This window comes from Danio rerio, chromosome 5, assembly GCF_049306965.1.
Source record: "Danio rerio strain Tuebingen ecotype United States chromosome 5, GRCz12tu, whole genome shotgun sequence".
Taxonomy (NCBI): domain Eukaryota; kingdom Metazoa; phylum Chordata; class Actinopteri; order Cypriniformes; family Danionidae; genus Danio; species Danio rerio.
Genome location: NC_133180.1, coordinates 35,115,786 through 35,131,554, shown reverse-complemented (window position 1 = coordinate 35,131,554; position 15,769 = coordinate 35,115,786). Strand labels below are relative to the sequence as shown.

At 35.5% G+C, this 15,769-nt stretch overlaps 1 protein-coding gene across 1 annotated transcript in view; it reads right to left on the bottom strand.

The window, feature by feature from the left end:
* The window catches only part of lamc3 (laminin, gamma 3), a 136,138-nt gene that overhangs the window by 34,712 nt on the left and 85,657 nt on the right, over positions 1-15,769 (bottom strand). Inside the window, exon 12 of the mRNA XM_682251.11 lies at positions 11,373-11,606. Within this exon, the coding sequence (XP_687343.5) occupies positions 11,373-11,606 (234 nt within the window). The remainder of the gene's footprint in view (positions 1-11,372; positions 11,607-15,769) is intronic.

Genomic DNA, 15,769 nt, shown 5'->3' with positions numbered 1-15,769 from the left:
ATAGTGTTTTTTCTGTAATGGATTTACAGGAAGTTACTGGTGAACTGAACTGATACAAACAGAATTCACGCAGAAACATCCCGCTCTCCCTCATGAAGCCGATACGGAGATAACTGAAACTGCAGTTCATCGACTGGCCTTTGGGAGCTGGCTTCAGACACTCCAGATGTTCACTGACTGCTATGCTAAATTGGCCATATTTACAGCTGATAAAAAGATGTTTACAGCCTGGTACAAAAGATGGTTTTGGTGCATATAGCTAATATTACCCTTCATGACAACTATGAGGGAGTTTTTTTTAATACTTTGGTTCATTTACATTAAGTCTGCATAATTAAGAGCATGGCTGCTTGAGTAACAGTTAAGTCTCACCGTCACCGTGACGTCACTTCAAATGATTTTGGTTGATTAGCTGCTGAGCTCGGCATATAAACCAAATTCATTTTTGATGTATCTTTACACAGTCAATTGCCTTTTGTGATTATTTCTTACAATTAGCAGATCACATGGCATGCTGTGAGTGAAATTCTTATTTTTGAACAGTCCTCTGAAAGGCTGTCGCACAGTGGTATGCCATGGATGTCATGAATAGCCTTGCATTTACTAATACAGACTATATTGGACGTAATTTGTGTTTTTCTCCTGTAGGAAAACGTGATAAGGACAATCTCTAGTGGCTCATGCAGGGTTTTTAAAAACAAAGAGAATTTATTAATATAGTAGTAAACCAAGCATATGGGGACAAAACACAAACGAATCACAGGTAATGAAGTATTAAGCCTTTCTCACAAAGAAATCCAAGCAAAATGCTAGCAGGCATCTGTAGCTCCCCTCACGCCCCACCTGTTCGCCCATTTTTGGTTACCCCCACTCGGCGTAATGACATGCAAACAAAATGTTGAGGAATTCAGAAACCAATGGGTGATGTCATGGATACAACATCCACATTTCTTACAGTCTATAACAGAATTGCACTATAGGACAGTTATGCAGTATGTTACTGTAATTCAAAGTTGCACTTTTAAAATGACTGTATATTTTATAGTAAAGATATAAAATACTTTAAATACATATACAGCAATATAAATGGTGCTATAAATACATTGTTTTTGCTGTAATTGATTCACAGTGAGTTACTGGCAAACTGCCAGCAGTAAGTTACTGTAGATTCTACAGGAAGCTGTTAACATTGTAGTTTATAAAATACTTTGGGGTTTTATATTTTTATGGAAGACAGAACATAAGAGTGAGAAATGACAAGACCTTCATTTTCAAGCAGAACAAATTGTGGAGTATTCAAACACCTAGCTCAAGTTTGTGAATATTAACAAGACATTACAGCTTTTTTAAAAGACCAATTTCCATTCAGAGCCGCAGTCATGTTGCAATCCAAAGGCAACAGGTAGAAAATTGGACTAGATTCATTCAAATCATAAGTGAGAGCTGCAAGGTGATGGGTGACATTTTTGTCAGCATTGCAAACGGTGACGAGAATGTGTGCAATACAGCTGAAATGATTAATCACAGGACGTTTTTTTAGCAACTAAGAGCCGGTTACACCTGGCCACAAAGGTAGAAAGAGAGAGACAGGCAGGAAAATGGGAAGGTGAAAGAGGTTACATTTAATTCTGTTTGAGCGTAAAGGAAATGCTGGCTACCATCTGTCTGTCGGCCTCAGCGGATGTTAAAGCTGCCCTTATGGTAATGTGAGACAGATGTGGCAGCTATTGATGGGCAGATGCCACACACACACACATACACACTCAGAAACAAGCCCTTCCCTGTGTGCAGATCAAAAGCCGCTGTCTTGGAAGTTGCATTCATTTGCATTCTGAAACAAAAGTCTCCTTATTCCCTCAGATTGCTACACGGCTGAGAGAAATCCGATTCACATTCTCCTACAGAGAGCCTGATTCATATTTAATGCTTAATCAATCAAGAATAATCAAGTTAATCTTACATGATATCCAACTAATGGTCACAAGAAGGCCAGGCTCATTTTATATTCAAATAGAAATCCTAAATATTCACAGGCTCATCTGTGCTATGCAAAACAGTACGATATCCATGGCCAGAGGTCTGCTGGGATTATCATATCAATGTCTTTATTTGAGATCTTGCATCTCTTCGGGCAAGTTTATTCCCAGCGTCTGACATTTGTACCTCTCCTCGTTCTGAATTATTCACTGCTTTAGGGTGGCTAAATGTCAGCACCTCCGCATGGGCCTTTCCTGACTCTTTGAGAGGGGTGAAAGAATGAGAGCAAAAATAAAGACGGCTCTCTCTTTCCAAAAACAGAGACCTTTTCCTACTCCTGTCCTTTGGGAAAAGGGCGCTCTTGACCCCCGGAACCCGTCAGACTGTATCCGTCATAACGCGGTCAAACTCGTTAGAATATTCATTACAGTTTGGTCTACATGAAAGAGCTAATTAGACTGTAGCATTTTCATTTATGAGGCTCCAGATGGTTGAGCAGATCAAAAAGGTTCTATTTCAAATTTTATTTCTCAAAACATTTATATATTCACGTACTCTGTGGCAATATTTACTTTGTGATGTTTTTACCCACATATGTTATTCACATATTCTCGTACTCTGTGGCAATATATTTACTTTGAGGTGATGTTTTTTCTTTATTGGGAACATTTTGGGACTTATTTATTTAGAAATCCTTATCTCAATGTTATTTTTAAATGAAGATACTGTAGAACCTTAGATTTTCAATTAAGGTGACAATGGAGTGAGATAAAATTATGTGTAAAAAATATGTAAAAATTTGATATATTATGCGTTGCTTCTCACACAGCTTTTCTCAGCATAGACTAAACTGTAAATATAATAGTTTTTTGTAATTTGTAATTCATGTTTTGTTTTTATGCTTTTGAATTGCATTATGGGATAATTTTCTTTCTTCTGAAAACTTTTAACCTTGAAAAGTTCGAAATCGTGATTTCATTAACATTTTTAATAGCTTAAAGTGATATATTGTCCGGGTTGGTTTAATGCTACAAAAACTTTGTAATAAACTGCCAGTACATTTTCTGTTATTTTACAGACTTATTTATCAGTTTATTATTATTATTTTTTTATATTATACATTGTCAAGCTACTAAAATGTCAATAAAATTCACTTTGTTAAACTACAGAGCCGAGATCAAGGCCTCACACTGCAATTTACAACCGTAAATAAATGGAAAACACTTGTGAATTAAAAGATATTTTTACAGTGTACTAATGTGGTCTGCAATATTTTTTACCAATCACAAGACATATTGATATTAATTAATATTAATAAAATAAAAGATTCAATTTCAAATAAACACTGTTGGTTTCCACAAAAAATATTAAAATTCTGTGTAATGTAGCTGTGTGAACATAAACAACACTTTGAATCTAATATGCTCAAAGTTCAATGCAAAGGGAGACATGTTTTTTTTTTTTTTTTTACAGAGTTAGCTTAGCAAAGCCTACAGCAAACAAAGTGGGTACTACTAAAAAAAATACATCCATGTTAGTAAGATCACAAATGCTTCAAGTTACACACATATACCCTGCGCAGAGGAGTGCTGATATTTCCACAGAGCTTCTTGTCTCTCTATGTGAGCGCTTTCTCTGCATTATGCATTTCAAATAATGAACTTGCAAAAGATATGTGAAGGTTTCATTCTACTTACACATGCTTATAACCTGAATATATAAATTAAAGACACTAGTCAAATTTTACTTTAGAGAGCAGGCATGAGGTTCAGCTGTGTCCTCAGTGTCATTTTTGTCTGATTCAGGCTCAAACTAATACGACTAATAGCTACTTTGACTGACAATATTTACAGAGCGAAAAAGCATGTGCTTGTAGGGGTGTGACCCTTATCCTGGTGACATGGATCTGCAAATCACAGTACATTATGTTATCTAACCAATCAGAGCTTCTTGATGGTGGGCCTTTTTTGAGGAACTAGGAAAAATGGCAGTCGTTTTCATGTGAGCTGAGTAGCTGGATATGCATAAGAGATTTCTAAAAAAAAAATAAATAAATAAAACTATTAAACAAAAATAAAAGAAGGTATGAATGTTAGTGTAACATACTAAAACTAAAGAAACCAAAGAAAAACTAAACAGTCTAGAAATAAAATATAATATTTAAAAAAGTAATTGTTTTGTATATCTTGCAAAAAGTACTTGCAAATAGCACCAGAATAGGATAAAGTACTCACAGATACCCTTAGACTCACTTATGCTATCAGTGTATGGAGGCATTTGTGAACCAGAATCTAAGAAGTATTTTGATTCAATCTTTGACTTGAAAATGTATGCTCAGGACTCTAAAAAATAAAACGCTGATCTTCAGTGACAGAGTTGTCTTTTCTTACAGCAGAATATCTTTCAGTTATTTTCTCTTCTCCATTCATTATCTTTTTTCACCTCTTTTTTCTAAAAGTCTGCTTCACTGTAGGAACAATCATGACAGTAGGTTCAGAGTGGGAAAAAATCAGAGTGGAACATGCAAAAGAAAAAAGCAGCCTTTTAAAAGCATGACTCACCCTTATAAAACACATTTTAAAGTCTGAACCTCATGTAACAGGATGTAAGAATACATTTACCACAGAAGTGGTCTTTTTTTGGGGACAGTTTTTCTCCTTGCTACAGTATATTTTAATAAAACAAGAAAATATTCACACATTCTTAACTTGTAAAGATGTTATTGTTATGTGATATTTTATGCAGTTTTAATTAATTCATCGTTTTTTTTTTTTGTTTTTTTTTTTGCTATATTTGCTAACCCAAATACAATGCAAATCAACTTTGCATAAAAAAGAGTGAGAGAATAAAAAGTAACACTGGACCAGGGTGAGATATGAATGCTCTCACACTCTCTGTGACTGCCACAGATAATGTGTATGTACATTCATATGGAAACCCTCAGTCTCAGCAAAACACTTCTTCCTCCTATTCTTTCTGCATATTTCCAAGACAAATTTAAGACCCACTCGGACTAATTTTATGGATGGGATCACTTAAATTAACACGCTCGGAAAAAGAACTCAAGAAATAAATCAGGAAAAAAAAAATCCACACACACTCGCAAAATATATGTGCATCCGAAGGACATATGCTTGACTTCATTAGCCCTCCAGCACCACAGTAACATTTTCCCGCCGCAAATATTAACATTTTCCAATTTGTTGTATCGCTCGCGGGAAAATAGAAATGACACAAACAGGCAGATTCTAAATAAATCACAATTATCAAGCACTACTACCATCCAGCCCCAAAGAAGTGCGCTTCTCTCCTCTCTTATCTGCGACCAAACAAACAACACCTGTGCTGAGTGACAAGACTAATAACCAATTAACAGCCAATTATAAGCACCTTGCAACACCCACTCACTCGGAAATAGTAAATCAAAGGGGCGTGGCCTGTCAGCGAAGAGATCCAATTAACACTCATCAAAAGATAATTAGGCTCACGTATATAAACGAGACAAAAACACACTCGGTTTCTGGTGAGCAGAGAAATAAAGAGTGACGTATGCATATGCTAATGGTAAGCGTGCTGGTTTTCAGCAGGGACCTTGTGGGCCTTGTTCTATTTATGAAGCTGGAAAATATTTAAGCAGCTAAATGGCAATGAGCAGCCCCCCGCTGTGACTGGGGCGAAATCTGCTTTGAAGTTAAACAGGTTCATAAATAAATAAAAGCAGCAGGCTCCTCCTTTTCTCCTGGGAGGTGGAGATTTCCTATGCATACTTTCGTTCGATCTTTCACCCCCTCGAGCTCCTCTTGCTTTGATTCCCTCATTCCGTCTTGCTTTCATTCCCTCCCTTTCTCCGAATCGCTCGCTCCCATTCGTCCTTTTCCCAACCCCGAGTGGTAGATAAAGTCATGTCTGACATTAATTTGTAATGTTAAAGACTTGTACCAAACTAATCACACATTACGCTCATAATAAGAGCGATGGAGGTTTAATTTGCCGCATATTAAGAGAGTGAAATTACTCATCAGTGGGAAAGAAAGACAGAGCAGGAGAGCGATAGATAGAGAAAGAAAGATGGAAGGACTAAGCTCAAATCCACACTGAAAGAAAGCAGACACAAATAAACACTCTTTGTTGTGCAATCGACATTACAATTAATTAGTGGGTTGACTGTCTCGCAGGTCTAATAGAGAAGAGAGTAGCAGGCGTGAACTCTATCTACACTCGACAGAAAGACAGGCCGCCATTCAGGCTGCTAATGGGGTCACGGGAAGAACAAGAGGAAGAATGAAGAAGTGAGAGAGGAACAAGAGGAAGCAGGATGGAAAATGACAGAAACAAGAAGAGGATTGTGAGAGGAACATCTGAGTGATCGTGCTGGAGGTGTAAAAATGTATTTGGAAACCTATATATTCAGAAATGCTATAAGCAGACCACTTGTGGATAAATGAATGGGAGAAACTGCAGCGGGCAATATGGTGGCTTCAGAAATAGAAGATCTAGCTTTCAGATAACAGAGCGAATAGTCTTTTTGATAAAGGGATTGGTTGTATTTTATTTTTCAATTGGCAGTGATAGGAGTGGTACTTTTATGTCTGTTACACCGCCATTCAAATGTTTTGAAGCACTTCAGAGCCTGAAGGGCTTTCATATTTGAAAGAGTCAATCTTGGGTCGTTCTAAACCCCTGATAAACACAATCTAAATCTGACAATCCTTGACGTTTTATACTCACCAGGGGTTAATATTAAATCTCTGGGATTCATAAGTAGATTTTTTACACTGTTTGTTTAAAGTTAAGATCAGTTAAGTTTTTGTTTTTCTATCGTGAAGTATATCCACTTGAAATGGTGCTAAAATGAGAAAACAAGGTGTAGGACAGTGCATGATTTCGTTCTTTGGAGAATGATTGGATTGTTGGAAGATGGATGTTGCTAAAAAATAAATGAAGATTGACGAATAGATGAAAAGAGAGCAGGAACGTTTAATTTTATATAAAATTGTTTTCAAAATTGAAGAGTTCAGATGCCATCTGGAATTTTCTTCTACAATCAACTATTCTTCTACAAATACACTATTCTTTGCCATAAAAAAAGAAATTACTGAATCAAGACATAGGAGCCTGAGAGAAAAGCTAATATTAGAAGAAAATGTTAGATTTTTGCATCTGAACTCTTCAAATAATAGCAATGACAAATAGGTAATGTTGGCACATAACAATATTCAAACAATTTCTGAAGGATGCCGTGACAAAGACAGCTGTTTGCCATGTTAGGAATAAGGTCCAATCCCAATGAAATTTTTTTTACCGCTACCCTTTCCTCTACCCTTTCCCCTTGGCCCTTAAAACAGTGTGAAGGAAAGGACTTCAAATTTTACCCATAAGGAATGGGACACCACTACAGCACCTGCACAGGTCATCATATGTCATCTCCAACTCTTACTTCATATGAGATCGACGATGGCGACTGCTGCAGTTATTTCAGTTGCATATTTTTTAGCATTTATAATCAGGAAATCACCAAAGTCAAGAATATCATGTTATCATAATGATATAATGTTGAAATAAGATAATAACTGTACTGTGCATTTACACTGTGGCCCTATTCATCTATGTAAACACAGAAAAACAACATTAGCGTTATACCAGACACTGTAAAAAGGTAATTCCCAGCCACAAGACCTTTCTGACAGGGGTTTCCAGTGTCAGATGTGAAAGTATGTTGTGGGACTACTGTACATGAGTTAATATTATGGATTTTAAATAGCAAAATTTAGTGGGTTTTATTTTAGAATTTTCTTAAAAAATGGAGGGTAAAACATTAACACAGTTATGAACGTATCAAAACACATGCTTGTTTGTTGTAAAAATGTGTAATAATGACAAAAAAATACAAATTTGTGGATCTCCTGAGCTGGTGTTTTCTGGGAAATTTTCTTACCCCTTGGTTTTGAGTGTGGTCCTGAAAAATCTCAGTCTCAAGGGCTATCTAGCCCTTCCCTTTAGCCCTTTGCCTTTAAGCTGAAGAGAATTGGGACACCCCTACCCCTCGTTTTGCTCGTTCATGGTAAGGGGAAGGGCTATGGGGTAGAATTGGGATTGGGCCTAAGTTACATTTTAAAATATATTTTCAGCTGCCACTACTTGGATCTACTAAGAAAACCTAGTGTTATATAATCCTTGAGAAATCCTTTTAACGTGCTGATTTGGTATTCAAGAGACCTTATTATTAGACATCTGAAAATGGTTGTGCTGCTTAATGAACTGTGGAAACGGCAGTGCAGTGTCTTTTCTTGCTTGTTAAAGTAGTGAATACACTGGCATTTCCTTCACCTCATTGTATATTTTCAAGTGAAATTTATTTTTTATAAACGACCCAACACAAACAGATTCTCTTTAATTCATTGTATTGTTCTTTTAAGATATTAAAGCTACTCTGAGAAAAGATGAACTGGGAAGCAGATGAGGGAGTGAGATGGACATCCTAGATGAAAAAAAAACTAAGAAGTACATGAGAATGAAGTTTGAGCAAAGACCCCTCGCTGGTGCTCAGCTTGAAGCCTCGCTGAACTGCACACACTGAACAGCAGCTTCATCTACAGCAGTCAAGAGAAGACGCTGAGATGCTGCTGGCCTCCAGAAAGAGCTCAAAGGAAAAGCCACATCTGACACTTGCATGATAAAATGATCAAAAACAGTATTAGAAATGGATGAAGTGAATCCTGGATGAAAAAGTGTCACTTTTGAAAACAGAAGGGGGAAAAAAACTTTTAGTGTTTCCAAACATTTCCAAGTTGGTGTATCTACATAAAAAAGACATTTCAACTGAATTTCCCACAAGGAACATTTCTATGAAGAGGAAACCAGTGGTGAAGCTGCAGGTGGGCCCATTCTGTGGCCCACCTAATAAGAAGTAAGGAATTTAATTTCAATTTGTGAAACAAACTGCAATTCATAAAACAACAACAACAAGACTAATAATAAATCTCTTTTGGAACTGTAACATTGAACATTGAACTGTAACACTTTAACATTGATATTAATTAGTGCAAGTTAAGTATTGGTAATTAATATGAATTAATACTGTAAACCAGGTTATTTTTTTTATATTTATAGTAAAGAAAACAAACAGTAAACAATGTAAACAGTAATGCATACACTGCAGGCATAATAATTATGGGAATATGTGAAATTGTATATTCTGATCTTATCCCCCTCCCCCATTGGCATTTCACCTATGCCAAACCACAATAACCTGAAAAACTACTTTTAATTTTGAATATAAGTGATGTATCTTTCTTTAAGGCTGGAAGTGAAAAATGTCTTACATTCAGATGTGCATAGTTATACAGATAAAATGGAGCAGAAACAAAGATTTAAAAGCATATGCCAGTTGTTTCTCTCTTCTATATGTATTGTAAAAAAATGACAGGACATGAAGTGTATCTTGACTCACTGTTGCATGAAAACACAGCAAATAATTGCAAGCTCATAATAAACTTAAAGTGTCCCTATTAGGAATGATCAAGTGTTCATATTTTGGGTGTGAGAGTCCTCAACAACAGACGGATTTACATGCAAGGTCAAAAAACACCTTTGTTGCATTTTAATATGCCTTTATTTTTACCCTGTATGCTTAGTGACTTAAAAAAAGAGTCACATTTCTCCAAACTTTTCCATTGCATTACACAAATTTGAAGTGACAGTTCTGATGACCTAGGGCTCTGTTTTAACAATCTGGGCGCAAAGTCTAAAGTGTATGGTGCAAAAACACAAGGACATGTCTGAATCCAGTTATGAGTGTGTTTTAAGCAAAACCAGTAAGAGTTACATCTCTAGTTGAACGCTTCACTAGCGAGAAAACAATTACCATCTGTAGCTCGGGGATAAAGAACGCGCCTCCTCCATTCAGCTTTTTTACTTTCTCTTTACTTTACTTTACTTTTACTCTTTACTTTACCACTTTACTTTCGTAGACAAAGCAAATGGAGGAAATGTATACATGAATACATGTATATGCATACATGCATATCTCTAAAACCTGACAGGTGGATAAATCTAAATTTGTTTTTATTAAAACAAATATAAATATACATATAATAAATAATACTGCTAATAATAATAATATTATACAATGCAAATTGTCAAGAATAAATTGAAAAAGCCCCTAGAAGAAGAAGGCATAGAGGTAGTGGTTTTTATATTTATGTGGAAAATCATAATTTTTGTAACATTTTTATCCTTTATTATTTTTCCCATATGTAAAAATATTTGTGTATTGTTGTACATCATCTGTATATTAAGCAATGTGTAAATGTTTGGACCCGCATGGGCACATAACTAAAGTGCTCTGCGCTGGACTTTAGACTAGCTTTTTGATGGTCAATGGCGCAGTCTATTTCAGTTCCTCAAAATAGCGACGCACCAATGCGCCTTAACACACCTCCATTTTAGACCAGCACACCCATGAGTCCAAAAGGTGGTGAAAATGGATTTGCTAATTAAACAATGTGGCATAAAAATGTAAAAAAGTTTGAATTGTGTTGGTCAACAACATCGCACCAAACGTGTGTTGCGCCTTATTGCGCCGGTTGTCTGATAGGGACCCTAATGTTTTATGATTGGTCCTCTTCCTGTGTCTCATGTCTCAATGCCCATGGAACACCCATTATTAGTTAAGAACACTCATTATTAATAAGGTTTCCTTGTGGGCGGGCAATGTTTTATTCAGACGCCAGAACAAAATGGCTTAAGATCCATTTGGAATATAACTCTTTTTAACGACTCTGAGTCAACTCTTTCATTTTGAGAGACAAAAGCTTTACATATGGTGCACTTGCAGATTTAAAATTCAGCTCAAATGTTTTCATTTACTTACAGCTGTGTTACTAATGGTATGACAGGTAATTTAAATAAATCAAAATAAACAATACTATAAATATAATAATAAGATTGATAATATCCATAGTGGGGGCCCTATAAACTCTCATACTAAAATATTTACAGCATAAAGCTGATCAATTGGAAAGAAGTTTCAGTGATGCTTATGATAAGTGGAGAGAAGCCGCCATCCAAACAAAACAAAAAGCAACACGGCTGTCGATAGCAGTTCACTTATAGTTGACTATAACAAGCTTTTGGTCAGCAACATTACTTTTAGACATGGCTGGAGATACAAAATTGTCAATTGATGAAATTTTGGGAGCAATCTGTGCTTCATACACTTGACAGAAAAAACTATTATTTACAGAATACACATTTATATTTAAATGCGGTAGCCACTTCTGAAAATTCCTAGTGTGTATCATACTGTGATAGAATGACATTTCCTTGGCATAGATCACACACAGCCGTTGCCTAGACTGACTGCATGCAAACAAACAAATAAACACACTCCCAACCTGTCTCCGGGTGGCAGGTCCCATGCTGATTGCAATTGCAAGGTACACAAGGGGAGAAGGGTCCACCATCAGGGGTCTCCCTGGTGAATCCGGGAGCACAGAGTTGACAGAACTGGCCTGCGAATCCTGCGGGACAGGAGCACACCTCCACCCACAGAGCATGAGGGAGCACATCTGGATGATAGGCCTTCTGGACTGCAGATTCCAGGCTTACTCTGGAGAGTTGAGATGTGTCTGCAAGCAAGAAAATAAAAATACAACAATATCTGTAGAACCTACTTATAAATAATACAATACATAAATACACTACTATTCATAATGGTTGATTGTTGTTCACACACAAAAACAATGACAATAACAGAAATAACAACAATGCATAATAACATCCACACTAGTGCACAATAAGATTCAAAATCAGCTTCTTAGAAAAAACCTTTGAAGGGTCATATGCAGTAGTGTAAAGTAACAAATTACATATACTCAGATTACTGTAATTGAGTAGTTTTTTTCAGGAATTGTAATTTACTAAGTAGATTTATTATTGTGTACTTTTACTTTTTCTTGAGTACATTTTTAGTGCTGTATCGGTACTTTTACTCCATTACTTTCCAAAAGCCTGCAGTCACTACTTTATTTTTTCTTGTCTATGATTGGCTGAGTAGAAAAATCAGTCCTGTGATTCCTGTCCAATCAAATCACATAGAAAGTAAATTACATCATATTGAACTCCCTCAAGACATGGGCTCTTTATAAATGCAGCAAACCTTTTGAAAGCATTAAAAATCTGCAAGAAGTCCAAAATCTTTACACGCATTGACCGTCACTGATGAGAAGATGAAGGATGTCGACTGTATGATGAGTGAAATCACTAAACAGCCTTAAACAATCCCTAAATGGAACAAATAAAGAATGGAAGGAAGGACAGAATAAAGGAAGGACTGAACAAGGAATGGAAGAACTAAATGAATGAACGAATGAATGAACAAAAGACCTAATGAAGGAAGGAACAAAATATGAACGAACAAACAAATGAATGAGCGAACGAATAAAGGGAGGAACAAAGGAAGGACCAAGTAAATGAAGGAAGGATTCAAGGAAGGGCTAAACAAATGAACGAACGAATGAATGAACAAAAGACCTAATGAAGGAAGAAACAAAAATCTGAAAGAATGAATGAGTGAACGAATGAAGGGAGGAATGACGGAAGGACCAAATAAATAAAGAAAGGATTTAAGGAAAGACTAAACAAACTAAGGATGGAAGGAAGGAAGGAAGGAAGGAAGAAAGGAAGGAACAAATGAACGAATGAATGAATGAACAAAAGACCTAATGAAGGAAGGAACAAAAATCTTAACGACCGAACAAATGAATGAGCGAACAAATGAAGGGAGGAAAAAAAGGATCAAAAACGAAGGAAGGATTCAAGAAAGGACTGAACAAACTAAGCAAGGAAGGAAGGAATAAGGGAAGAAGAAGAAAAGAACAAATAAATGAATGAACAAAAGACCTATTGAAGGAAGGAACAAAAATCTGAATGAACAAACGAATGAGTGAGTGAGTGAAAAATTGAAGAGAGGAATGAAGGAAGGACCAAATAAATGAAGGAAGGTTTCAAGGAAGGACTAAACAAACTAAGGAAAGAAGGAAGGAAGTAACAGAAAAATAAACAAATGAATGAATGAACAAAGGACCTAATGAAAAAAAGAAAGAAAATAAGAACAAACAAACAAATGAATGAGCAAACGAATTAAGGGATGAATGAAGGATCAAATAAATAAAGGAAGGATTCAAAATAGGACTGAACAAACTAAGCAAGGAAGGAAGGAAGGATAGAGGGACCGAACAAATGAATGAGTCAACGAATAAAGGGAGGAATAAAGGAAGGATCAAATAAATGAAGGTTTCAAGGAAGGACTGAACAAACTAAGGAAGAAAGGAAGGAACTAATAAATGAACAAATAAATTAATGAACAAAGGACCTAATGAAGGAAGGTTTACTTTGTTTGCACTACATTTTTTGAGCAAGTAATGGTACTTTTACTTGAGTATGATTTTTCAGTACTCTCTCCACCACTGGTCATATGACAGTTTTTATATTACATGCAGTTATTACATTGAGTTGCTACTGGCACTGAAGATAGAATGAATAAAAGTTCACCTTACTAACAAAGTGTTTTAAAATATATGATTATATATTAAAAAACATGATATATATTAAAAAACATATTTTACAATTTTACATATTTTACGTAAATAATTAAAACTTTTTATGTTACCTTAAACTTCTTTCTAAAGTTTTACCAATCCAAAGCTGCTAAACAGTACTGAAAATAGATTTTTTTAAAGAGTAAGAAACATCATGCGTAATAACCAATCCGAGTTCTCGTGAAAGAGTTGTGTGTATGTTTTTGAAAGCAGAGAGTGATTCAGCTGTTGTGATGGATTTTGGAGCTCCGCTGAATGTGAAATCGGGGCGTCCCTTCCACTTGTAATTGCCCTCACGATGTAGCTTTGCTAGCCTGCTTGCTAAAGCTCCCCTCTCTCACCTTTGCTTACATACAGACAGACATCAGGACCACTGGGCGCAAGCACATAGAATCTTTGATCACCATATGAATAAATGAACAAGGAATGAATTAATCAATAAGGACTGAGCGGTGAGAGGTGGAACACGGTGAAGGTGAGTGGATCTTTGTTTCTCCCAGAGATCCACATTGCCTCATAAATAGTGATAGAGGGAGACTGTACACAGATCAAATTTCTCTCACTTCGACTCATTCTTTCCCCGGGGTCTTGAAGTCCTCACATCTCAACTTCTCAACTTTCAGATCAGGACATGGCCCGGATGACTAATGTTTATGTGTGCTTTGAACAGCTCATGCAGGAAAAAAATGAAGGAAAAAAAAACTGTCTTTTTTCTTTCTGTCTAAAATGTTAAATATGTGGTAAAGAAATTCTGTACATTAAATTGCAATCTTTAAATAACAAAATACATTTAAAAATTTATTTCAGGGTGTATACATTTAAAAAAATATATATATAAATATATTTTAAAGAGTCGCATTCGAAAACTGTACAGAAATATTATGTACAAAATTATGTTCCGCAATACAGACATAGCTGTTATTTGTCTAGTTTTTTTGTTACAGTGGTAGTTAAGTAGAAGTTTCCCCAAGCACCTGAGTTAATTATATGAGTGTCACAGCAAAGGAATACTTAGGAACTGCTGATTTTTATTTATTATTTATTTGTGACATAATTTAAATTGATTATTATTTTCACTATGGTGCCAAATCATTCTAAGAACTCTTCGGTACGGTTACGGTTGTTTCTCCACTGAGCCTGGAATGTCACGATTACAAACCGTTCTCTGCCTGGAATTCTCTACATGGAGACAACCGTACGTGCTAAACTTTTTTTTTTTTTTGGACTTTTGTTTGAAAGCTTTAGTGGCACTGTAGCTGTCCAAGGTACTGTTGTATGAGTTAAATTATAGCCTATATATGAACCGATAAACAAGTCAAATTAATACATAAATAAAATAAATATGGATTCTTAAATGTAAGTATTGTTTTTACCAAAAATAAATAAATAAAATAAAAATAAATAATTAAAATGTTTTATAAAAAATAAAATGAGCAATTTTCTCCATTTCTTTTTATGATTCAGTTAAATATAAGTTGGACATTAATGGGGCCATTTAACATGTTTCTGTGTGTTTTTTTTTGTTTTGTTCTCGGTGATCTTTAATACATACTGGGTAGCTACGCAAAATATTTTCTAAAATGTCAAGCAAAAATTTGTCTAAAGCTTAAATGATGAAGACAATAAAATAAAAAAAATAACAAAAATAAAATGATAAAAATACAAAGATAAGAAGAGCAGAATTTTGCTAAATTATAAAAAAATATTTGTTTTTATTTTACTTGATGCATTCATGATTTAATGTTTGAATACTGAAATAACAGCCATCGGAAGGGGACGGGGCGGTGCTGAATTTAATAAAATCCTGCAGGGGCCCCTGGTGCTGTGTGTACACTAAAGAGAAGAAATATGAACTTAAATGATTTCATCAAATGGCTGCAATAAAACAAAGAGTAAAAAATGTATGGGGGTCTGAATACTTTTGGTATCACTGTGTATATACTGTGTAAACATATTACCATTTCAATAGTGAGCGGGGAAAAGCAGCTCATTTGCATTTAAAGCCACAGGCTACAAAAACAACTACAGTATACTCAGACACCAAAATGGGCAGATTCCGGAGGCTATAATATATAGTCTAATGGGTATTTTGAGCTGAAACTTTATAGACACATTCTGGAGACACCAAAGGCATATCTTACATCTTGTAAAAAAAGGGCTAAAACAGGTGCCATTTAAAAACTGTATATTTG